The 27,317-nt window shown below is 45.0% G+C and overlaps 1 protein-coding gene across 1 annotated transcript in view; it reads left to right on the top strand.

Annotated features, from left to right (window-relative positions):
- The window catches only part of FGD3 (FYVE, RhoGEF and PH domain containing 3), a 555,238-nt gene that overhangs the window by 335,139 nt on the left and 192,782 nt on the right, over positions 1 to 27,317 (top strand). The window contains exon 4 of the mRNA XM_085624596.1: positions 11,472 to 12,066. Coding sequence (XP_085480722.1) covers positions 11,472 to 12,066 — 595 coding nt within the window. The remainder of the gene's footprint in view (positions 1 to 11,471; positions 12,067 to 27,317) is intronic.

The raw sequence follows: 27,317 nt of genomic DNA, 5'->3' as shown, positions 1-27,317 counted from the left end.
GAACAACAGAGGCGACAGGGGGCAGCCCTGCCGAGTACCCCTTCCAAGCTGAAACGGAGCAGATGCCCGACCATTCACCACAACATTCGCCAGTGGCCCCTCGTACAGCAACCGGACCCAACTCACAAACCCGCGACCGAAACCAAACTTGGCCAGCACGGCCCATAAATATGCCCACTCCACCGTGTCAAAGGCCATCGTGGCATCGAGAGATGCCACAACAGCCGGTTCACGCAGCGTGCCCGCCCTGGCGATGACGCCATGAAGACGCCTAAGGTTCAATGCTGTGTTTCGGTGCGGGATAAAGCCAGATTGATCCGGGTGGACCAGATCGCCAAGTACCCTAATCAGACGGGTAGCCAGGAGTTTGGCCAGAATTTTCAGCTCAGCGTTGAGGAGTGAAATGGGCCGATAGGAGGCGCATCTATCCCGGGGTTTACCCTCTTTGTGTATGACCACGATCGACGCCAGCCGCTGATCCAACGGAAGGATCCCATCTCCCCGCGCCTCCAAAAACATGGCGCGCAGGTGAGGGGCGACCCTATCCGGGAACAGTTTGTACAGATCGATCGGCAGTCCGTTCGGTCCAGAGGCCTTACCCGAATTCAACGCGCGAATCGCCCCCGCCACCTCGTCAACCGTGATGTCGCCATCCAAATCGTCCCTATCCATGTCAGAGAGGCAGGGCAACTCGATATCTCGGAGGAGATCAGACGAGTCTTCGGGCGGCCTGTCCGACACAGAGGAATAAACCCTATGAAAATACTCCGCGAAACACTCCACAATCCCTTCAGGTTCCACAATCGCCTCTCCCCCCTCTCCAATCAACTCTGGCACCACTCTATTGACCCGTTCCTTCCTGTCCAGCCACGCCAGGAGTTTCCCTGCCTTATCTCCAACATCATACAGACGGCCCTGTTGTTCCCTGCTGAGAGTCTTGGCGGCGTCCGTCACCAGGTCCCTATACTCCGCCTGCTTCAAGCAAAGCTCATGCAATGAGGACTCTGTGACCTCCTCCTCCATATCCCCTTCAAGGGCCGCAATCTCCTCCTCTACTTGCCGCACTTCGCAATCCCTCCGATTCTTGGCAGTCACCACCAGGGAGAGGGCCTCCCCCCGAAGCACGGTCTTAAAAGCTTCCCACAGCGAGATCGCCGAGTCCACGGATCCCAGATTGTCCTTAAAGTAATTATCTACCTTCTTTACCAGGGCGCTGCGCATCTTGAGGTCTCGGAAATACCAAGGGTTAATGGGGGCCACCCTCCCTCCTCCCTCCCGACCGAGATCCAGCCGGATCCACACTGGCGAGTGATCAGAGATACCACGTGCCATGTGCCTCGCCTCGGATATCAACGAGGCATGTGCGGCCAGAGTGAGCAGGTAGTCAATCCTGGAGAGGCTACCATGCGCCCCGGAGTGAAACGTGTATTGACTCTGTGTGGGGTGCCGGAGCCTCCAGCAGTCTATCAGGCCAAACGTGTCTAGGAGGTCTGGAAGCCATTTCTGACCCCCCCCTGTGTCCCTGGGCGGGTATCTATCCAGCAGTCCGGAACCCACAGCGTTGAAATCCCCTCCCACTACCAGCATGCCACCCGGGAGAGTCAGCAAAGCCCTGCCCAATTCAGCAAATGTGGAGGCCTGCAGGGCCGGCGGGACATAAACCGAAACCAAAACCAAAGTCCTTCCTTCCCACCGCCCCGCCACCGCCACAAACCTCCCCCTATCGTCAACAATGGTGGAGTCCACCTCAAAAGGCAGCGATGCTCTAACGAGGATGCCCACCCCCCTGGACCCAGAAGAGAATCCCGAGTGTGCAATGAATTTATACCCCTTCCTATTCAGGGCATAGCACGTATTGCCTATGAGGTGCGTCTCCTGCAGCAGTACAACGTCTGGCATTGAGCGTTTCAGAAATTGCAAAACAATCCCCCTCTTAATGCGATCCCCCAAACCATTAACATTCCAGCTTATAACACTTAGGCCTCTACCCCCCATCCTCAAACGGAAAGAGGCCCACCCCACACCCGAGGCGCCGCCGTGGAATAGCACTGAGGATAATCATCATGCCTTGCAGAAATAAACCCCCCAACAACAAACTCAAACTCCCCGTAACTCCCCCCACCCTGCACCCCTGCTGCAGCTTAAAAAGCCCCCCCAACTTGCAGTGTGCCTGTCGCCCAACAAAAACAAAAATCTACAAAAAGTACCCCAAGGGAGGAAAAGAGCACCCCTCGTCCTCCCGCAACCCTCCACAGTTACTGCACTCTATTCAAATCTTCAAATATGGTCATATCAAGTCAGGCCGGCTTTGAGTTATCAGCCCTGTCCATCCCGGCCACTGTCTCCATGCTCAGCTGTGTCGTCCCCGGTCCGTCGCCGGGGCAAAGCGTCCAGCCATTCATCGGCCATAACAGGAGAGTCAAAAAAGAATGTCCGATCTTCATGCACCACCCGTAGTCTGGCGGGGAAAAGCATGGCATACTTTAGGTCCCGCTCCCGAAGCCTTCGCTTCACCCCCAGGAAGCTCTGTCGCTGTCTCTGCACCTGCTGGGTAAAGTCCGGGTAAAAATTCACCGACGCATTCTGGAAGGGGACTGGGCCCGTCACCCTCGAAGCTTGCAGGATAGCGTCCCGATCTCGAAAATGAAAGAGCCGGGCGACAATCGGCCGCGGCGGGGCACCCGCCTTGGGCCGTCCGCCCGGCACCCTATGGGCCCTTTCCACCGCAAAAAACTTCCCAAGGCCCTTAGGCTTCAGATGATTGAGGACCAAATCTTCCACAAGCAGGTCCGCCGAAGCCTCATCCGAGGACTCCGGGACCCCGATTACGCGCACGTTGTTGCGTCTGGACCGGCTCTCGAAGTCCTCCAGCCGGCGGGCGGCGAGGTCACTCTCGGCCCTCAGCTTCCGGACCTCGTTCTGCAGGTCCGCAACCTCATCAGTGAGGCCCGTGGTCTTGTGGTCCAGGTCCTTAACGCGCTCGTTTGTCTTGCCCAGGTCCGAGCGGATCAAGTTGACATCCACCAGGATGGCGTCCACCTTATGCGCCAGGGCCTCGAATTGCCTCCCCATCGAGGTCTGCATCCCATCAAGCGCGCCCATGACATCCTGCAGGGAGAGCTCCGGGGTCCCAGGCGAGTCCTCCTTCTGGGCATCCGGCGCCTGGCTCGATCCACTCGGCGATGTCTTCAGGAGGGCGTAGCGGTCCATACTGTTGACTTGGGAGTACGTTCCCCGCCTGGTGGACTTAGTCTTCAGCCGATCTCCTTCTGCCTTGCCCGACATAATGGACTCCAGGCAGTCCAATGCAGTGAGGACCGTCCCCTCTCAGAGAGAGGTATAAAGAGTGAGCAGGTCCGCCTTGTTCTGCCAAAGTAGCCCACCGAGCGTCCCTGGGGTGTTAGAGCCACCCAGAGCACTACAGTGTCCGGGCAGACAAAGGGAACGAAACCGAAAGTGAAAGAGCGAGGGCCTCCGTCCGGTAGTTCACACCTCACCAGGCCGTTGTTGATCAACTAGGAGTCGGGCATCCTGCCAACTCTAGCCCCTGGCATCTCCGGGAGTTAGGCCGCAATCTTTCGCCAGTCATAAGTCCGGTTCACGACGGGCGATCCGACCGCGGGTAGCATCAATCGCCTCCCTGACAACTCAGCAACACGGTGCCATGCATACCATCAGGATTAGAGTCAGAATAGTCGACGGAGGGCGCGAGGGTCTCGGGAGCTCTAAGCTCACGCGGCCATCTTGTTCAAGCGCTAGGCTCCTCCCCAGGGATGACATTGTTAATGTATCTGCGGATTCTGCGCCATCATGGGAGGTCAGAAGCGCTGCGATAAAATACTGATGCAGCAGAGAATAGATCAACACAGCTCAGGAAACCCAAAGGGTTTAAATAATACCCCGTCTTTAGTTTATTTGAGAGAGAGATGTTTAACTAATTCATTACATGAATAATACCAGATATTATGAGGTACAGAAACTTACTAAACAAGTGAAAGTGAAAGAGCGCCATGCACGCGTTGTAGGCACGCTGTGAGTGTGCACATCGGCGTGGCCTGCGGCTTGTGCCTAGTGGTGGGCGGCGCCTGCAGACTTCGCCGTACTTGAATAAGTGCTGCGCGGCTCATGCAAACCAGGGAGGGGGCCGCCAAAGCGGCCAAAGAAACAAAAAAACAAGCCCCTGCACGCCATGCTTCACGGCCGAGGAGCCTTCCTGCCCGAGAAGAGCTACTGGGAGGCGACCAAGGTGGGTGAGTGACGGCACTGCCGTGCCTGCGAACGCCGCGCTACTCCAACTCAGTGCACTGAAGCAAAGCGCCTCACCAGGCTGTGAGTTTGAGAGACGCAACACTGCTAAACACAGAACCGTGTGCAGTACCCAACTTTCTAGCCCAGTGCGAGCATAACTTTCATGCGCAGAGTGTGACGTCACTGCCGTGCGATAAACAGAGACGGGGCGAGGCAGTGCAGTGTCATTACCATGTGTTTAAACACTGTTTCTATTCCCTGTGTGCCACTGTCTCACCCCGCATTAAAAAAAAACTGAAATTGCATGAGGCTTGCGAGGACGGGGACAGGAGTTGTGCACACCGCGTGGCTGTACTTGCGCTCAAATCGCCAATCGCCCTGCGTGTGTCCATCTCCTGTCCCACATCCGAGGCAAGTCAGTAACAATAGATCTCGCTGGCGACAGCGCTTTCAGCGCTGCTTCGCCAGGCGAGACCTAAAAACGTCCCCCACTGGCCCAAAACCAGCCCCTACACTTCTGGCCCACCAGGAAACATTCCCAGTGACCGATACGGCCAGTCCATCCCTGGTCCGGGGCAGAATAAACAGGACTGCTGATATGCTACATCTCAACTCTATTAATCCTTCCTGCCTCTGGTGTGCAAATGAGTGCAGTTTGCAAGGGTTGGTTTGGTTAGAGGAGTGACTTCTGAGACTAGTCTAGCACGGCCTTCTGTGCTGCGGGTAGCAGATCTAGGTCTCCAGATCCCTACACACCCTTCAATGCAATGCAATAGAATCTTGCAAATATTGTAACAATGTAAACACAACAAGATGCAACTGTGTGCTCTGAACCCTGGGCTGTGTTCCGCAGGGGTCATTCTCCCTAATTAAGTATAATGTTAGATAAAATTAAGATGGATGAACTGTTCCCTTGAGATAAATGCTCAAATTTAGCAAATGAAAATGAAATGGCATCCGAGAAAAAATGAAACGCCTTGCAACGTGAGGGCACCAAACGAGCGACACACTAGTGATAGTGTCGCCCAATTTCTCAGAGCTGCTGAGGCTGGGGCCGATGCCCTGAGGCGTTTTCAGAGCTAAATACTGCACGGTTGTTCATATTTAGAGATTCTAGGACTTCAAGCTGTTAATAACTGAATAGTAACTTGTATAAATTCCTCTTTAATCTTATTAAAATGTCAGTTTTACCTCTATTTGCTTTAATACTCCTTTAGATGTGAAGACTGTTCTAAACCATTTTCAAGTAAATTATTCTCACCTTTGTTGTTTTAAGTTTATATTTTGAAGGGCAAGATAGCTGGCTTTTGCTGTTTTTGCAAATGTTTTGTTTTTCTGGGCTTCATATAAATATATCAGCCGTGTTGGGAAAATACAGTCGCAGACCTGCCAACTCACATGGTGCCACTGTGTGTTACCCAATATCTGCTCCCTTCACATGGTCAACCAATGAGGAGCTAATATCACACGGTAGCAGTGAAAACAAGCGGGAAACAACTGCAAAGCTTGTATTCTAGCTTCTTTTTAAAGGCTCTGAACTGCCAATGTCCATTAACGTACTGAAAATACCCCAGGACATCAGAAGCAACATATGCAAGATTATTTTTTGAAGGAGGGGAACTTAGTGGGGGCATCGGGCAGAAGGGCCTCTGAGGTAGTTCTCCTAACGAAGCTCCACCCCCCTCATCACACGGTAAAATATTTTTTTAAGTTGGCAGTTCTGTAGTCCAGTGGCAACCCTAGTTAGTTTCCATGAATGATTAATAGCAAGTTTTCTTGTGGCCAGGTTTATTGCAGAATGGAGATTACATTGCTATACAGCATGTGCACCATACTCTAGGCTCACATCCAGCAACTGGAGCCAGACAGTGAATCATGCTAGTGCAGAACTTGTCCTATGCACACACCATTTGCTAAGACTGCAATCATTATTAGAAATGTAAGCCAAAACGGTTTGACTGGTGTAGTGATTGTTTTGTAGTTGGGTGTTACAACGCCCAGGAGAAGTGCACGAAACAAAAACCATGCTGTTAGCCAAAAAAAATAAATATATATTTTTCTTGGACTATTTAACTGTGTTTACACACTTTGGGAGATGAAAGCACTGTACTCAGTAGCGGCTCGTGGAGGGAGTGCTGCAGGGCGGTGGGGCGGGGGAGGAGCAGGGTGGGGGGTAGTAAACTCTGTCTCAAGGCCGACCAGAGTAATGTAAACAAATAAATAAATAAAATGAATTTCATTGCGTGCACTGAAACGCATTGTGTGGTTGAAGAAGCCGCATGGGAAGAATACCTGAAGGAACTGTATGGGACATGTAGTACACCAGAAATAGGAGAACCACAGCATTGGGGGGCTAGTGGAAGATCTGAAACTAGATTTCACAGTAGAGATGGTGAAGAACATGATAAAGGAGCTACAGCTAACCAGGGCAGCAGGACCTGATAATCTTCCCGCTATTATAATAAAGACCCAGACGCATTGGTGCGCTGAATTCCTATCATATATGTTCATGGCCACTTTGGACTCTGGAAAAATCCCAAAGAACTGGAAGGGAGCCATAATTAGACCAGTGCATAAGAAGGGAGACATGAAACCCCCCCAAAAACTATAGATTGATTAACCTGCTGGACATAGGGGAGAAAGTATTTGCTAAAATACTACCTGGCAGATTGAAAGACTGGGTGGAGTAAGTGTCGATTGTGCCAGTATAACTGGGTGGCTTTAAGCAGGGACACTCCACAATTGAAAAATATAACATCCCGAAAGGCCTGTTGTGCATCATTCAAGAGTTACATAGAGGGAACTGGGTGCAGATAAACAGGATACGGTAGGGTCCTTGACGTTGAAAATAGCTATTGAAAATGGCCTTAGATAAGGCTGTGTGTTGGCGCCCTTACTATTTGCCATTTACCTAGCAGATTTACCCACAGCCCTAGAGGTGGAGAGAAGTGCCAGCCCGAAAATGAATGGCAGACCTCTATCGTGCTTACGGTATGCAAACGACCTCATGATTTTCGATCAGACCGAGATAGGGCTTCAAAGAAAGCTTAATGCATTTAATGGATACTGTGTCTCAAAGCATTTAACTGTAAATCTGGATAAAACTAAAATATTATGCTTTGGGAAAAGAGACCCTAGGAGCAGATGGTTTGTGGCACACAAAAACTCGAAACGGTGACGAAATACAAGTACCTAGGGGTCTGGTTTGATAGTTCCTTAAAGTGGCACATACACATAGAAGCCCAGAAAGCGAAGGCCCTCACATCGGTATGTGGTCTGAAACAATTTAACCTGGACTATGGGGAGATGTCCCACAGACCACTGATAAAGACCTATAGTGCAATGATACCCCCCCAAGTATTGTACGGTGCAGAATTGATTTATTTAAGTTGTGAACATGGTTGGGAGCTTGAAGAAGGGAAGTGCCTAAAAACTTCATTGTCTCTACCAGGCTCAGCAATGATTCAGGTCATTAGAGCTGAGCTAGGTATAACATCATGGAGCATACAAGTTCAAATGGCAGATAACATTCAGGAAACGTCAGGACCTAGGTGCTGTACAAAAGGTTTCCCAATGGGTTAGAAACAAAATCCAGTTTAGTAGCTTAAATTGGGCCAGGTAGACAAGAAGGCAATTGCACAAGGTGTGTGATAATCCGAATGTGAGAATTTGCCCACACTCACTCCAGGTGGAAACTAATAAGAGTATACTGAGGTGCCAAGGGTAGGTAGCAGCTTGGAGGGTTGATGTTGAGTACCTGAGCAAGAATAAATTGGTACAATTTAGGAGTATGACTTGGCAGATTGATGCCTGGTACCCGTAACTCGATACGTTACCTAATTACTGGCTCCGGTGCGAAATCTTAAGATTAAGAATTGGAATCAACCCATGAAGAACAAATGATAAAATAAGGGTAGTAACGATGCAGTCCGATGGCAATTGCAGGAACTAAATGTGATATCCCGCATATATTAGTTGATTGTATGACAGTTCTAGCCCAGTGAAAACTATTCCTGCGGCGTATGTTTTTAAAGTATGGTATTAAATCACGGGCCCAAGCTATAGCGCTTCCTACCGGTATGCCTAAACTTGATATTGCTATTGGTAGATATATGAAGGCGGTGAAAAGCTGTTTTATGGATAATGATCCTGTGAATTAAGATATGAATTGAATTAGCTTTATAGCGAAGTTAAAGTATGAATTTTACCTTTGTGGATTTATATACCTGTTGAAATCATTAAAAAGTTTGTTTTATCTTTAGGAACGGAACGTAAATATTTACATTATGAAATAACTCAATTATGAAATATAATTGGATGGGCAATTGTGGCGCTTTTTATATAAATATAAGGCATCGACTCATTTGAAATAATGATGGTATTATGATGATTTTCAGACTATTTATGAACAATGTTTTTACATTATTTTTATGCTATTTAAAGACCAATGATCTAAATAAATGTTGCCTTTTGACTTGAATTGACTTGGCTCCTTTCTAAGAGCTGCTGCTAAAGAATGAAGCGCACTTCCTACTGCTCTTCAAGCTGAATTAAATCTCTTGTGAGTTAGGAAATCTCTCTAACTTTTAAGATCTTCCATTCTGGCTTATAGTTTGCTTCAATTCCAAGCCATTGCGACATATGTTGCTCTTTGTACGTATCAACTATAGACCATCCTGTGGGTGCATTGTATACCTGGCACCACAGGGCCTCATGGGCCACCTCTCCCCGTCCCCGAGACATGTGCTCAACACAAGCTTTTCTTCTAAGGCATGCATAGGCTGCCTAGCTCTGAGCCTTTATGCTATCTCTTCCCTCCTAAGTGCCCTGCTGCTGTCCCTGTATCTTACCAGTTCCTACTGCCAAACTGTTTTCACTTGTGGAACCCACATCCACCCCTTAAACAACCTCACTCAAATTCACCATCCAACCACACTCAGGACCAGTGGCCCCCTTCTTCCTTACCGGATCATTGTCACATGACTCTAGCACCATATCTTTCTCATGAACCTGGGCCAAAACCCTCAACACTTTGTTATATTGTCCTGTGTCCCCTATCTCTGCATATTTATTTGTGGCCCATTCACAAACCTACCTTTCCTTTTGATGCTTTGATATGTTGTGTTTCTTGAGGCAGGCAGCTCTTGGATCTTCTCTGCCCTCTTGTCCATGAAATAGCAGGACACATTTGTTGACCATTTGCTTTCCTTGTGTGGGGTGGGAACAGCACTTTGATTATCTCTTCCTCTAAACATTCATTACCAGTGTTTTCCAACTGCCTGATAATACTCTTCAAAACAGGGTGCCAGACTTTGTTGTTTCTCCTCCTTCAGTTCTATGAAGTTTAAGTCCTCTAATGTCCTCTTTAACCATGCTATCTACAAAGGGTGGCACTCCAGCTATCTCTTTCCATACCATCTCTGCTAGTTTCAATGTGCTCTTTCCTTTGCTCTCTTTCATTGCCTTCATTGATTTGGTGTCTCTCCTATCCTATCTTACCTTGTTTTTTTGTCTTTACCAGGACCTGCTTTGTGCAGCCTTTTCTCTTTTTCCCCTTTCTCCATTGCTTCACCTACACCAGGGTGACTACCCCCCTGCCCCTCGATGCCTTTTGGCCACCCTACACCCACCCTCCAATATGCGACTTAAAACCTGCAAGACCTGTTGCAACCCCTATGGTTGCGTTATTCTCCGCTCTGCTAGTGCACATATTGTATCCCTCTGATATACGCTGTGCTCCTTTCCCACCTTTCCTGAACCAGAAGCCCAAGGGTGTTGCAGGGACCCTCACTGATGCTGCACTTCTGTAACTACCTGCCCCTGCTTGTGAGACGGGGTCATCCACTGCAAATCCTAGCATCTCTCTGGCTGCATTCAGCACACTGAAGGCTTCCCTAACTCCTTGTCGCCAGGAGCACCTCCAATCCAAGACAGCTCCACTTCTGCAGCACTAGGTAATGACCAGTCCTTACCTGCGTTTGCTGAAATAGGCTTTCTAACCCTGGCGTATCGAGCTTACCACCATCACAGTGGCATGGTGCATCGCTGTCGAGCACACTCTTCAAACTCCTCAGGCAAAGAGTGCGGCACTCACCATCTGGTTTACAGCTCATATTTGCCTTCTGTTTGTCGTAGCTCTTCCTCAGTAAGCTCAGTAACTCCTACAAGTGCTGTACTGATCCATCCTTTCATCCTGTGCATAATATAATTATTTTCATAATTTAATGTATTTCTTTCTTATACAAAAACAAGGCCTAGCTATGTGTCTGGGTGCCCTATAAAGCAGTATAAGGTGTGGATGATGATCGTGCATTCATATAAATAGAAGGTACGTTCAGTATAATATTTGACAGTTCAAATGGAAATATATGACTCAAAAGAAAAAGTGATAAGCAGTGCTTAATTAGGGGGGAAAGAAAGATAAGCACCAGGGCCATCATCAGGAGGCCACTGCAGCTTGCACCCCTCATTGCCCCTGCCCACGCTGGCAATGATAGTACCTAGACAACTACTAACCATCACACCTAGAAGTGCGTCAATTCAAACTATTCTTGGCCCCCAAAGCTATAAGAATGGTTTCGGCAGCAGGTAATATTAATTTTCAATATGTTTTGAATTAATACATAACTCATGGCAGACTGTTACAAGAGCCAGTGTTCACAATTAAGTGCTGATGCCAAGCACCAGAAACCACCAGCTCACATTAAGCACTGATTACCCAAGTTGTATGGAAACATATAATCTTACTTAAAACCTAATCGTGCTTTTTATAGTACGATATTACGGGATAGGCAGTTCAAAGGCACCTCAGACTCTACAGAGGCAATACCACCTGGAGTTAGCTAAGTGGCCAAGTGGGAGGTCTAAGGTAACCGGTCTAAGGTAACCGTGAGAAGGTGATCCTGGTAAGATTAGAAAATCATGACCTATGCTTCTGTGCTCTTATATGAATCTTCAACAGCAATGTATAGTCAGGTGTCAAAGGTGTTTTCTTGGTTAATATTGTTTGTGGGCCCTCTTAAAGGGTGTGTGGGCATTAGCTGGGGCATTCCTTGGAATTCCTGGGTCAGGAATATATTGAATTGTTTTTAACATTACTTTGGCCTGGACTGGTTCAGTGAATTGAAAAAATGTAAATATAATCCGAACTGTGTGAGCACTGTTCAGCTATGAATTGCATGATTTTTATTGTTCGTGTTCATTGTTGTGTTATTTATCTGTAGGCAACCTGTGTACATTGTCAAAAGAAACCAGCTGAACTTGAATCTTAAGATGGAACCTGGATTGGACTCTTCACAGGAGTGTATATCTATTGATGTCAACACAGCAGCTGCCAAAGGAGAGCCAACGCCGGCTCAGGGTGAAGCTGATGATCATCAGCCGCATTTGGTGAACCGCGTAGAACTCTCCAGTGCCGAGATCCTAAAGATCAAAGATCTGGATATAAGTGTTATCAAAAATTGTGAGGATTGTGATTCTCTGGATTTAAGGAACGAATCCAACACGGAAGATGGTAATGGTGACTTCAATGAAGAGCAAAATGGAAATGGAAAAATACCCAACAGAGACAGTGGAATTGACAGTCCTTCGTGTAGCGTGTCAGGAGAGGTTTTTTCAAATGAAGACGCGGACCTGAAAACAAACAGTGCTGTTGAGAATTTGACAGACATTGAAGCTGACAAAATGGAATCCAGTTTTTTGCCTTCTGATCCAAAAAGAGACTCCACGCAAGATGAGGACAGTGATATGGATGAAGGTAGCAGTGAAGAACATGAGTCAGCGGAAGTGCCAAAGTCTGAGTGCTTAGATCCAACTAAGGTAAGCGAGAAGGCACTGCACAGGTGCGTGTACAAATGCGAACTACTGATCGTTGTTAGGTCTCCACGTCTGGTGGCCTGTACCTCTCATAGGCCTGGCTACCGTGACCAGACATGTTCAGGTTTCTGAGAAATCTAGAGCTTAGTGTCTATTTGTCTTTACCTAGAATTGAAGGGCCATCTTATAGTCACTGGCTGATGTGCTACACATTAAGATGTACAAAGATGTACTACATATTAAGGGCAGTGAGCTTGACCAAGTGTCATTAGTATTGTGTTGCAATGCCATCCATGCCTGCTGAAGCTTACCCATCAGATGCAGAGGTGTTCGTGGGCCCACTGAAACCCAATTAATTTGGTGCTATCACTTGCCTCTTTCAGCACAACTAAATCTTGGTTCTACATTAATGAAAATAATGTGTGCCCAAGGGTACGCAGGTATTTTGTTTTTAAAGATTTTTATATATAGCGCAAGCTGAACTCATAGGTATTGGAACACTTTACATGAGCATCAGTTACGTTGCACAAGGTCACGTTCAATATTTTAATGCATGGGGATATCGCGTGATTGGTTCAGGAACACAGGATGTTGAACTGGTGCTGAGACTCAAGCCTGGTTCTCCAGTTCCAAAGTTGACAGTTCTGGCCATAACAACACATGCTTTGCCATTCTGCCAAAGATAGTAACAAAACAACTACTTGTAGTATAATGCTTTATTTCGGTCACAGACCAACAAGCAAAACACATATTAAAACAAAAAGTGATTAAAAATACAATGAGCTTAAAAATAAAACACATAGTCCACAGGACTAACTTTACATATCCGTTCCACAATAGAGTAAGCTTGTACAAGACCAAAATGTTTCAATAACATTGATTAAATATACAATAAAATAGAAGTAAATCACATCGTCCGTAAATAAAATATAACTTCACACAATGTATCACAAGCCTGCTATTTAAGTTAATTCAAATATAATGAAAACACCTGGTCTGTGTTATGAAACCACCTATGATTGCTCATATTCAAGAAGCGCCGAATGTTGTTACATATTTAGAAGAGAATGATCATGAGAACACAGCTAATAACCATCACACTCCTACAAGTGTGACAAATCTGACTATTTCAGGCCCCCAAAGCTATAGGAATGGCTTGGGTGGCAGGTCATAGACATTTTTTATGTATATAAATAATTAACTGTGGTTGTGGTCCTCTCTAAATTAGACGGACAGTGCCACCTAGTGGCAGACTGTTAGTAGGGCTGTTGTTGACAATTAAGTGCTGGTGCCGAGCACCAGACACCACCGGCTCAAATGAAACACTGGTTTAGTATGATACCAGATAGGTTATGAAGTTTGAAGCAATGCCTTTAATAAATGTCTTCATCAGTAAGGATAGAATTCCTCATTTATTCATTGTTAAAAAACAAATAGGTTTGGGGCACAACGGCCTGCTGACGAAAGCTGGAATTGCTGATTTCCAGTGCTGCCTAGTTTTTATTCCACTTTATGCATCTTTGTACCACTACTCTAAGATTCCTATCTATTTAACTCACTTGTGCAGGTTTTCCTGCATCCCTCCTCTCTCCTTTTGTCACTGATTTCCTATTCGTCCCTCCCTATTCTTTCTTCCATCTCCCTTTTTGATCCCTCTTTCTTGCGCTGACTGTGTCAGCTTGGCTAACCAGCTAATCCTCCCAGAGCAGGCAGGATTTTCTACAGGTCAGTCCATGTTTACCATTCTTATTTTAGGTTACATCATTTGTAAAGTGCACATCCACTTGCAAACACTTTTGTTCAGGAACTTTTGTAGTGTAACCTTCATAAAGGGTATATCCCCAAGCAATTGCTTTCTGTCATTACTCCTCTTCATACTAGAGCCAGGGCTAGGGTCAAAGTGCACAGGCAATGAGAGATAACTGATATCATTTATATCCTAATGAGTAGAAGTTGCATAAGTGCACCATTTTTTCTTCTCTCATTCTGTGTGACCTCCCAGAAAGATTAGTAGGAGCAAATGGAAACCCACCAAAAGAGTTGGCAAACATATTGATATTTAACTACAAGCAGACGATTTGACAGATTTGAACTGCATTCCAGTAAGGTTTCAGAGGCATCTGAACATATTACATTATCATTGCAAGAAAATAATCTGATTGTTAATATCACTAAATCACAAGGTCTGCAATTGGGTAGAAAGACATTAAATTCCACTTTGAAAATAGACGAGGAAGAATTACAAATGGTCGAGTCATATTGCAGTTTTTGGGTGCTTTTTAATGGCAAACTATCTTTTAAAAAGCATTAGAAATTGTTTTTTTAGAAGAGATTTGAATCCTGTGCAAATTTTGTGGGGTTTTTTCAGGAAGTGTGGGAGATTTTCTGTGACATCTGTGCTAAGAGTCAGTTTACCAGAGAATATGTTGTTATCACATATGGTCTCCTAGGCGAATTATGGCAAAAACCCTCAATTTCAAATGAAATAAAGGAATAATTGCCAGGAATGTTTATTGCATTTCAATGTCTATTGGAGTAGAGGGTTTACTAACTGACCCAGAGCTATGTTCGATAAGCTTCTCACCCAGACAAGGCTGCAGATCTGTGGCTGCAGGATGCCTCAATTCGTAAATAAGCAGTAAATATGGTAGAAAAAAGCATACATGTTTTACATAAGCTCATATCATGATCATAGCAGACTTGCTAGAGGCTTCTTGTTGTTTGTTCACAAGAAGACTTTATCAGAACAATCTGTTGTAATGCTGATTAAAGTCAATACAGGTTTCATGACGGGCGACCAGTCAAGGATGCATTTTGTAGATGTAAAGATTGTTGGTACTACAAATTATCAGTTGTGATTGCCAAACCCAAAGACACCAGGTAGCTGTTATAGTTTGCTTTGGACAATCCTTCAAGGTGTAGAATATCAAACGGGTATCCTTGTTCTCTGTGTGCAGTTGTTGTCTTAAGGCACCTGATGAATTGTTGCTTTTTTTGTTATGTGTTACTTGAAAGTAAATTATATTTGCATCTATGATTTATTGTTTGCTCTTTTTAAGTTCCGAGAATTCTTTTTTTTTTTTTTATGGAACTTTTGATAAATAAATTGCCAATGTTTTTTTAATGAAAATAATCTGGGGTAGTTTGATATTAAAATGCTTTTGTTTCAAGGTGAAGAGTTCAATCATTGTTTTGACTGGATTTGTTTTTACATTGTAATAATTGTATCTATGAAGTGTTTGGTGATGTTGCTGCTTATATGGTCCTTGTGTTTTGAATAAACTTAGTTTAAATAAGTCACTTCCTTGGATAGGGTGGTCATTATACTTTCAGCTAAATGATCTTAATATTTTCCAACTCTGGGATCACTGTTTCCTTTTTATGAGGTACTCAGGCTCGCAGTTTCACAAATTTAATGTGTGAAACTTGCAAGGTTTTCTGTTTTGTTTTGAAAGGAAAACAGTTTCAAACACCCTTTGCAGCAGTAAACATTTCTTGCTCCTCTACCGGACCATGCAGAGTAGAGGGTGGACTGCCGCTGCTGAGCGGTAGGCCCCCAATCTCTAGTCTGGATGCCTTGCATCGGAACGAGAAGTGCCCTTGCACGCGTCACTTGTACTGACTGCCCGTATGCCCTGACGCCATCATCTCTCATAGTTTGGAGCACTGACCTTCAAATGTCCCCCTTTCCATTGGTCAAATCTCTCACCTGCGTAGAGAAGGTGTGGAACTGCTTTCTCAGGATGTCCTGGTGGGGGATGTCCTGTGCATGGGCCATCCTGTGCCAGAAAATCCTGGACTTGGACTGGCTGGTGGTGTTAAACTAAACCTCTGGCAAAGTCAGCTACACCTGTGAATCTTTGGTTCTGTGAAGTGAAACAAAGTTGTTCACAATAATCCCTACTACGGAGCCCTAGCTAAAACCTTCAACCAAATTTAGTCGAGACCTCAACCTGTTGTGGATGTCTCCTGACCCGGGCCAGTCCAAAGGCTCTGTACCTCTTGTGAACATCATTTGGCAAAGAGTCTAGGTCTTGAATCTTGAAGTCCGTTTCGCCAGGGCACAATAGGTATCATCCCTGCTAGGAGATGTATGTGAAGAGAAAAACATGGATTGTCTTTTCAATTTTTGTATTTGTCCCGGCAAAAATGCATATCATCTCTTCTTTGAAGTATGAGAACACTCGTGAAGCCCAGACCATGAGCCAGCAGGACACTGCCTTATTTCACTTGACATAAGGTCAATAGTTTAGACGCGAGTGGGAAATCTCCCAGGGAAAGGTGATGGTTAGCCATTAAAATTAGCAGCTGATAATCCATATATGACAAAATGATGTTTATTTCGTTAGGGCATGCATGTGGAAACCACACTGCATTGCAAAAACAAAAATGCTTCTTAATGTCTGTGGCTAAAACACGCGTAAGCATTTAACTCGTGGAGTAAACAGCAGTCTAGTCGCAGTTACTCGCGGAATGCCATGGTCACAGGGCAGGGTACTAGAATATTTGTTGCAGAACAACATTTCACTAAAGTCGAACTCTTCAGAGATTAACAGAACGACTTCTTTAAAGACAAATCTGCTTTTCCAATTGGCTGGTACTTTCTGTAAAAAAAAAAAAAAAAAAAAAATACAGACATTCCAGAGCGGAAAATTATTTATGCTTCACCAAACAAGTATCTATAGGTTTAAAATAAAGTCATTTTTCATGCTGAGACCCGTTTTAAGAACATTGTATTGCTCCTCTATGCTCCACACAAGCCTGGTTACGGCTTCTAAGTATGAAATAATATTTGCTGGGGCCGGAGATTACCATCCAGTAGCAGCCGGTGTCTCGAAAGAATGTCAAGGTGGAAGGGTGGGAGGAGGAAAAGGTGGGCGGACGACACAAATAAACAAATAAAAAAATACTTACCTTCCGCATCGCCAGATCGCCGCATCGCGCTCTTCTAGGCTTCTCCCCACTGCAGGCACAGGTTCCCAAACTCCACTGCGGCCAACCCTGACGCTGCTCTCATGCTGCTGGGGCAGCATGAAAGCCGCATCAGGATTGGCCTGAGTGCCGTGAATTTGCGCTCCCAGTGAGACTGGGAGTCTGTGCCTGCTGTCTCCAACCCGGCAACGCAGCTCGAGTTGGAGACCCCTTCAGTGCGCATGTTAGCTTGGCCGTCCTAAGACGGCCGGCTAAACCCACAAGCGCACGTATACCAATGTGAAACACTTCCTCTCATGCCTGCTCCGCACTCCTGCCCTGTGATTGCCCCACCCAAAACTCGGCCGCTACAAAAAAGATAAAACGATAAAAAAACTTGGTTTATTATCATTTTATTTTTCCTGTTTTAAGGCCGGTGGGGGGGTGGGGAGCGACGCCCTTCTGCCGTAGCGGAGGAGCAGCCGTCGTTAACATCCCCAAGTAAGTCAGTGCTTTTGCGGCATTTCATGATGCAGAGCTCGCGATGCATTTATCAGGCACTTTATAAATGTTCTGGTATTTTATCTTTTTTTTGCTTCCTAAGCATATTCCAATAAGGCACCAGTGAGGCAGATTTTCTTTTTCTCAGCTTTTATTTTTCCTGATCTGCTTTATGTCAAAACATTTAGACACTAGAGCTACAACTGCTTTCACTGTGCGCGAGAGAGATCCACCAGATGACAAATTATGTGTAATCGGCTCATTACTAAGATATGCTGCATGTTTTAAAAATAAGATATTTGGTATGCAGCGATTTACTACATATCTGGCATGTTTTATCTACTTTGAGTTTCTAAACATCTGTCCCTGTAGAATGTAACAAGTTGACTATTAAATGATTCCATCGGTTGCGCAGCCGCCTGATGTTTTAGGTCTGGCTCCAGACAGCATTAGTTTTGCCAGAACTCATGTTAGCAGAACAAAATGTAAGAGTGTGAGGGGACAGATCATTGGTTGCGTTGGTCCACCTAAGGAGTTCTTCTACTGCTGTAAATGCAGGGCCGGACTGGGTTCTCTAACCTGCCCTGGCAATTATGCCAGGTTGGAGCGGTCTGACGTAATTGCAAGGGCTGGAACACTGCTGTTGCGCTTTTGTTACAAGGGGCCGATTTTTTAGCACTGCTGCAAAACCGGCCCCCAGCAACAAAAACCGTCCCCACCGATTCAAAATCAGCCCCCACCGTTCCGGCCCACCGGGGAAATGCCTGGTGCCCGCTACGGTCAGTCCGGCCCTGAGTAAATGGGTATTCAAATGTCCATGTGCCGCAATGGAGGTGCATGGTAACATTAATATTTTACTATCTTTCCCTCCCACCTGCCCAGAAGAACCATTGCTTGTTGCTGCCATCACATTGGAAGCTTTGTGTTCCAGAGCCCCCAGGATAAAATGCTCATAAACTAGAGTGCTCACCATTGCAACTGCAAGGCTGGTGGCACGATATTCTTCCCCTTTTGGGTGTGGCCTCTCCATACACCATGGGTTTGTTCTTCGTTCACCGTGCCAGCATATTGGTGACAGCAGTTAATTTTGCCACGAAGCGGTTGTTGAACTGGGAATTGGCTGCAGACTCTAAAATATTCAACCATTCCCAACCCATCAGATTCAGAATCCTGATTAAATGTTCCTTCTTAAAGAGGTTTAGAAATCGAAGAGTTAAATATAGTACTAGATTTATCGTTAAACATATTTTGAAAGCCACTGTAGGTGTTTGCTGAACTATCTCATCAATTAAGCTGGACAGTATGTTGTGGTTCATCTGTCTTCTTTACTGTGACATCAAATAAAATTTCCAGGCAAGTGGTTTGAGCTGCCTGTCTCCCTACAAACATCTGGAGCCATCCTGGTAGCCATGCCACAAAGACAAGTGGACTCCAGTTTCCCCTAGTGCACCCAAACTCTGAGAAAAAATAAATAGATAAATAGTAATAGATAAAATATTTCTTAATTAATCGAAAGCCTGGAAAATAATCTGCCTTATGAGTAGGCTGTCGATTGAATTTCACCCCTATAAAGGGGGGTAAGCAACTATTTTATTCCTGAAAAATGAGTAAAAACAAATCTTTTTTAAAAATGATAAGCGTTCTTAGAAAAACAGCATTGACTGTAGGACTGATAAACCAGTTGGTTAATGCTGTACTTACTGTTGGGTTTCTCTAGCATTCTGTTTATAATTCTCTACTTCTGAAAGTAACTAAAGAACTGCAAAGCAGAATTGAAGCCTTTGTCTCTTGCCTAAAAACAATAGGCGATTGTTGTTCTATATTCATGTGCTCTTAGATCAAGTGACTTTACATAACTTTTGTTTGGTTTAAACTCTTTTCTTTTTATAGCACGTGCTTTACTGTGGCTCCGTTTTATGCATGTTAGTCCGAAGAAGGAATTCAAGAATGTTGGGGCCAAAAAACTCATGCTCGCAAACAATGTCTACTTCGGTCCCTTTAAGTGACCCATCTAACAAATGTAATTCTACATCCTATAAAGAAACACCCTAGACCTATTTCTATGCTCCCTCTTGTGCCACAAATTCAATTTTCCGAGGATAATCAGAACCTCACTTCATTCCTTTCACCGTCGTATTCAACCCAATCGCAGGTGAGCTCACCAAATCCCACCATGGTCTGCTCTTCTACATTTGAATCTCCCCGCAGGGATTTTTTAAATGATATGTCTTTAAAAACACTGCGTCTCACTGGAGTAAATATGATTTGATCTCTTCAGGCGGCAGTGCTGTGGATAAGTTTAATGTAAAGTTGTAGCATTTAGTTGTATGAGGATTCATTTACATACAAACACCACTGTTGGTAATCTATAATTTTCTGCATTTAAATTGGAATATCGTAGAAAATATATCTAGAAGCAGGTGGAATCAGGAAACTTTGTAAGTTTAGTATTCGGGATTCTGAAAAGTAATTGCCTCTTCTGGGTTGTAACTTAATCACAATTCTGAGTACCCCCTTTAGAATCTACCAATACAAGGTTACTTCACACCTCTCATTTAAATTTAAATGTTGAGACTGTTAATTGCATTTTCTTGTTTTTGCAACAGAGGTTAGTTTAATACATATATATTAAATCAAATGTAGGTATTTTCCAGCAGGGACGGTTGCCTGTTTGCAAGACCTTGTCATGGCATGCACTGCTCTTGAATGTCTTAAAATATGTGAGATTGATTTACAGGGGAAACCGGAAGCAAAATTGTTTTCTGGGCATATTTTCAGAACAACATTAGTTTTGTATCATATTTTAGTGATCGTGTGTGAACCGATATTTTGGAGGAGGTGTTTTTTTTCATGTTAGTGGCCAAAATGCCTGTGTATATCTGTGTCAGGGATTTTCAGACATCACAGACGCATAATATTTGCATGGGAAGTAGAAAGGGCGGCTACTGGCAAAATAAATAGGTGGGCAGACAGAGAATAAATTTAAAAAGCACTTACCTGATGCTGCCGCCAGGGCCGGACTAGCCATAGCGGGCACTGGGCGTTTCCCCGGTGGGTTGCTAGGGTGGGGGCCGGTTTTGTGCCCCTGGGGGGCCGTTTTTGTTACCAGGGGTGAGCAATATCAGCCCCCTGTAACAAAATCGTCCGAAACAGGCCCTCGCAAACTGCTCGGCTGCACTCCCCCTCACCCCATGGGGGGCCGGCTGAGCAGTTTGCCAGGGCTGGTTTCTGTTCCTAGTCCAGCCCTGGCTGCCGCTAACGGATGCCTTTGTGCTCCTCTCTTCCCGGAAAATGTCCAAGGTCCTGCACAGACTCCCCCACCCAATGCAGATGCTGCTCTTATGCTATGAGAGCAGCGCCTGAATTGGTCTGAACCGCCTGGTTAGGCACTCAGTAAAGGATTGAGAGCCTGTGCCATTTCTCCACCCAGCTTTACATACAGCTGGGTTGGAGAAATCTAAGTGTGCATGTTGGTTTGGCCATCCCAAGACGGCCGACCACACCGACATGCACACTGTCAGTGAAAAATAAAACGATAATACAATTATTTTATTATTGTTTTATTTTTCATGTGCAGTGGGGCGACACTCCTCCGCCATTATTGAGGAGCTGCCGCTGGGAAGCAGGCATTCTCACTACAGGCTGAGAATCTGTGTAACAGCTAGCCACCCCAGCTCCATCTAAAAGAGAAAAACTAATGGAATACCCAGACCTCACTAGTCAATATGATTCTATGTTGCTACACTTAAAGCATCAAAATATCTTCATAGGTGTTACTAAAAAACAAGTGCCTATACACTTTCTTATAGCAGCCCAATATACTTTGCTTCACACCTTGCACTCAAAAGGACTGAGACAATGCGAGCTGTGTTTACATTCTGTATGCAATTATCACGTGGCCATTGTGCACCCTCACAGGATCCTTTCCTCACAACATCAGCAATTAACAGCCCCCATCTGGGAATGATATGGGGTCAACATGTTTCAGCCACTTGTCAAAAAATAACATGCTCAAAATGGCATCGTCAAACTTCAACCCCTCAATCAAAATTTGACTCCCCTGGAACGTGCCCAACAAATCACGGATATCAAGGTTTAACACTTCCTATTTATACGGCCAAACACTGTGGATAGTGAAGCCCACCAGTTGAGCTGATTGTAGTTTCCTAGCTCTGGGTGCATACTGAGAAGGAGCCACAAGGACACTGTGGTGGCCTGCTGGCATGGAACATGTGGGGTGCTGATGGGGTCGCTTCATTAGGCACCTCATTAATTGAAGCTTCTAACAAGAAAGTCTAAAGGTAGCATCTCTGTGTCGCCTGGTAACACAGTCCCTCAATGATTAATATCACAAAAGGGAAAGGCAGCTGCTCGCCCTCATTAGCTTTCAGCATAGTGGAGGACTCTATAATAGTTAAAAACATCAAAAGGTGGAAGACGTCAAAGTGCTCACAAAAGGTACAGAGAAAAAGGAAGTTCCTGTAATACGAGCACCTGAAATAGTTGGTGCTCAACCTTCTCTCCTCTTTACAATGTATTGTACTAACTTTAAAAATAACGGAAAAACTACAATTGCAAAATATTATTTTCCAAGTGCTAATATCAGGTGCAAAAGTGCCTTAGATCTTGCAATTTTGCACCGTCAAGCATGTTCTATTCACCTGATCATAGGTCACATGCTGTAAGGCTCATGGAAGTCTCCAGCATTTGACTGTGTAACACCTGAGGCATGATTTCAGGACTATGCACGATTTCCTTCTTCTGATGGGTCATGTTTGGAAATGCAGCTCGAAGCCATGAAGTAGACGAGGAGCAGAAATGCGCTGGGCTTCCACAGCCTCACCCCGCTGGACTGGAGTTTCCTCCCACACCATCTCCTCTAAAGGGCCACCATTCCTGAAAGTGGAGTTAAGGCCATCACAGGGGCCTGGGTCAGCGCCATTTCTAAAGGATAAAAGGAACGAACTTGGGGTACCTTTGTACTTTTTTCCTGAGCTGTACCGTTTTACAGTCCTCTTCAGTATCTGCATGACACCAGTGGCAAACACACTCAAAGGCAACAACCTAGGCTACTAAATGTACCCCAACGATAACCACATCCAACTAGGAATGCACGAGGGATCTGGAGATCACAATCAACTATATACTTCCCTCACCTAAGAGTCGACCAAATCCCTCTCCATTCAGTGGCCAGCGGGCAGTGAGTGCCCCCCTTCCTTCATGGAAGGCAGCAAATCATGGCGTGATGTCCTCTGTATTCTCGAATCATCTACATTTACGATTGATTTTCAACAAGGAAACTTTGATTTTATGTTTCATGACATTAGTTTATGTAATTATGTAGCGATTGTTTAAAGTTGTCTTATTATTCGCTTAATGTTATGTCTTTACGTAGGCGTGATGTTGACATTGGAGGAGGGTATGAGAGGATGGAATGGATACAAGTTTCATCTTAAGCTGTGTAAACTGGACACTGCTGAGATGTTTTTAAAATGACCATCTACCAGTGAATCTGCTTCCATGTCTGGTTCTGTCAGTGATCAAAGCATTTCAGGGAAACACACTTATCTCTCTATACGCTTGCTGAAACTTTCTAAGTTTATGTTGGGTTTATAGTGTGTTTGTTTGCCTAAGTGAATGACGGAGTAGATGTGTATGTATGTGTATGTTTCAGGATTTTTAGAGCAACCAATGTGGCCTATGGCCACTTAAGAGTCCTAGATGCAGCTGAAACATTGGTACCACCACTACCTCATACCACTATCACAACTATCACAACGCAAAATGTTGGCCTTTGAGAAGAGAATAGTGAGGGCTCTCTGAACTTACCATGCCTTCTGCACGGTTGTATGACAGAACCACGCATGCGATTACTTTGCATGCCTTAACAACGTGGTCTTTACCAGAACTGCGTCTTTACCTAGCATGCCTTTACGACGCATGCCTTTACCAGTGGGGGCCGCCACAAACAGTGGGTGGTGGGGCGGGTGGAGGAACCTGGGGGGGAGGGGTTATGCGGGGGATTAGTAATAATATATATATATTTTTAAAGAACTTACCTGATGCTGCCTTACGCCTGGCCTCTCCTCTCCTCTTCCTGGTTCCAGCTGCCCCGGGACAGACTCCAATCCAATCCCCGTGCTGCAGAGCAGCACTGCGATTGGCCTAAGCTGGCTGGAAAGATGCTCCTCTCAGACCAGAGAGTCTGTGGGGTTTCTCCAGCTCGGCTGCATTGAACAGCCGGGCTGAAGAAACCTAAGTGCGTATGTGTGTTTTTGCCAGCCTGAGACGGCCGGCCAAACCCATATGTGCGCTTAGGGAGTGCACATAGCACTCCTTCTCCCATACTTTGGCCCCACCCCTCCCTAGAGTGCTGACTCAGAGCCAGCAAATAAAAAATAAAACGATGCTAAGACACATTTTAATTTTTCATTTGTTGGTTCTGAACCAGGCAGTAGGGTGACGCTCCTCCGCCATTGCAGAGGAGCCGCCGCTGGCCTTTGCAACATATTCCATTGTAAAGGCATGATTGGGAAAGGGATATGCATGGTTAAAGGTTACACCACAGCCCCCTCCCCTAAACCCGGCTCCAGTCCTGAAAAAACCCTAAAAACTATTCACCTAGCTGCAGGAAGGAATGAAGGAAGCAGGAAGTCCATGCAGGAAGCATCCAACACCTCTCACCCCCCGCCCATTTGCTCCAAGTCTAGAGCGCTGACTGCCTTTACTACGCATATGCCTTTACCACCATGTGTGGTAAAGGAATGTGGTTCTGACCGCAATGTTAATGCCTTTTCTCCTTTTTCATATCACAAAACTACTGGTTGATGTGTGTTCACACACAGTGATTGTTTTCCTCCATATTCAACTGAACATTACTTCATGGTTGTGTTACTTTGTCAGTTTCCAAGGATCTCTCATGTATCTCTTTATCTTGGATCTCGGTGGGGTAACCATGTTCATGCATTATTTTGTGGACTGGACAAAAGTCTATTCTTCCTGGGATTCATAACCAGAACACGCGTTAATAAGGTTGAGAGACATGACCTCATTGTTTTAACTCCCAGAGCTGCATGGATGCTTTGTTCCACAGCAACTAGAGTTGTTAAATGCTTTTACCCGGTGAGTTTCCTTATCTAGTGGTGTTTTCCAGCTGTAACATGACAACTGCTATCACCACGTAGGCTGTGTGAGGTAGGTAAGACAAACAGGCGGTCATTCTCGTACTCCCACAAGTAGATACTTTCACACCATGTTTTTATTCGTTAGCGTGCATCTCATAGTATCCCTAATATCATTTATGTTAATGCAAATTGCTATAACTTGGCTGTAATAAATATGTTTGCTGGTACCTCTAGATTTTCAATACTCTATTTCTTTACCTATTTGAGTTTTGTTTCATTGTTGAGTCTTTCTCATCAAAAGCCACGCTTTGCCTGTTAAGGTGAGAGATGCTGCCTTTCTCTTTTGTATGTAGCTCATCTGAGCCCAGTAGTTGTGAGAGCCCTAGGCAAGGGCTAACAAGTTGGCTTTGCTGGTGATGTTTTTAAAATTCTATTTGTTCTGCTTTTACATTGTTTTCATTTCTTCAAACACACCTTAAATACCTTCGAACTGGAAAGGAGAAAAAGACTACGAACAGGAGTTAGTGAATGTAAGAGAGACATCTCTAACTATTGTGCTTAGCTGGTAACAAGACCATTGGTAGATCAGCCTGTTTGGGATTGTCACTGTTGATTGATTGTTTATTCAGTAGGTTTGAGTCTTGTATTGTATAAGGAGCTATTTCCATACTTGCCTGTCAAATGGGGAGCGGTGAATGAAGCGATAGTATGACTTTTGTAGTTTGTTTGGCTGTTAAAGTAAGAAAATATTGCTTTTGCAGCTGTAACAAGAGTGGAGAACCTTCTGAAATGCATTCTTTTAGATGAGGGGATGTGATGAGTCCATTGAAGCCTCAAAAATCAAATGAGCCACATAGTATTGGGTAATTCAGGTGTACTCATCACGTCAGCTGTTAGGCAAACAAGTTGGTGTTGTAATAGTTTAAGGAGGGCATCACCACAGCTAGGCAATACTTTAGCCTTATAGCCCGCCATAGCGGGTTATACCCGCTAATAAAGGCCCGCTCCCGCGTTAAAGGCCCGAGCCGAAGGCGTAGGACTTTAACAAGGGACCAGGACTTTAATAGCCGGTATAGCCCTGCTACGAAGGGCTCTAAGGCTATTAAAACATTCTGCCACTAGAGGACAGAATGTTCTAACAAATAAAACAAAGGCTTCTTGAAGCTCGAGGGGATTTAAATCCCATCGAGCTCAGAGAGGCCTTTGTAAAAAATTGGAATGTTGCTCTGCTGGCCTTTACCAGCCTGTAGAAGCCGGGAGCCCTCCATTGTATTCAATGGAGCCCCCAACATTCCAATGTTCTAATAATGCATAGGTGGTACAAGTTCATTTTAATAATCCTAGTGTGTGCTGAGAAGGACAGCTGTGGGTCGAAGAGAAACACATGGTTGTATACATCTTATGTTTTTGGAAGACCGTGCCAAGGATTCAGGCTTGTTAAAAGATAGGGAAGTGGGAGCCACTTGATTAAATATGATAGTGTAAGTGTAGCTTTTGGCCACATTTAGGCTAAGCCTGTCCTGGTGCATACGGTCCTGTAGATGTGCCAAGTTGTGAGGGACTTGTTAAGGCTTGATCGTTCACAGAGCATACTGTAGAATGTGGAAACTGATATTGAGTTTGACCAAAATGTGGGATGGACGTACCGTGTATCCTTTATTTAACGTTCTAGTTCCAATCATCAGAATACCAATATATAAAGAACAAATCAAAGAGGGTGATTTCTGATATCATCCTTGAATAGGGCAGACAATACATATTGTCATGCCAATCACCTTAACGTAAAGGTATTAGTGGGTAATCAGTGCCAGTTTCTACTTAGAGCAAACTAGGGAATGGTGTATAATAATGCGTGGTGGTGGTCAAATTGATGGTAATGGATCGCGATGGATGGCATGATGGTGAGTGATGGTTGAATGGGGATTGGACTGTGAACGTTAAAGGGGTGGTGGATGGTTTAGTGGAGGATAGATGGTGGAATAGATGGTAAATGATGGATTGATGTTAAATTGTGGATAGATGGTGAAAAGTGGATTGATGGAAGGGATTTAGTGTGACTGCAAAAAGGCAGTTACTGAGTGTTTGAAAAATGGTGAATGGAGACTAGTGACTGAATGAAGGGTGGCGAATCATGCATAGAAGGCAAATCGATAGATTGAGGGAGACATTTGTATGAGTGAATAGAGTGTGTGTATTGAGAATTCATGTTGATAGTGTCTGGCTAGGTGGGAAAATGGCAACATCATCCAGCGTGGCAGAGGAGCCCAGGACACAGAAAATGCAAAGTGCAGGTATCACTTTTTGTGAATAACTGAGATCAACGAGGGAGGCTCTGAGGCCAAACCCATCTTTCAGGAGATGCCAGTTGCCGCGCAAAGAAATGACTGAGCTGGAAAAGAGACCAGAATCTGATCAGCATGATTAGACTGAGTGATGTGGAGCAAAGTAAAGCTGTTGGAAAGAGACATAAAACAGTTTATGGTTCAAGAATGATGACTGGGAGGGACGGGAGGGAGAAGCATGTTTGCTGATGGCCTGTGTGCACATTATGGAGGCCGACAGAAACTTGTTAAAGCTGTGTTTCCTCACAAGGCATTCCTTGGAAACAGTCAATATTGTGGACCATGGCAGTTACTGCATGCTTATCCACCCACAAGCATCAAAAGGAATCAATTATGCATGTGTTCACCCAGGTGCACTACCAGTGAGGTAGCTAGG

The sequence above is a fragment of the Triturus cristatus genome, chromosome 9 (assembly GCF_964204655.1).
Source record: "Triturus cristatus chromosome 9, aTriCri1.1, whole genome shotgun sequence".
Taxonomy (NCBI): Eukaryota; Metazoa; Chordata; class Amphibia; order Caudata; family Salamandridae; genus Triturus; species Triturus cristatus.
The sequence above is the reverse complement of the archived record's forward strand: the minus strand, read 5'-3'. Positions and strand labels throughout refer to the sequence as shown.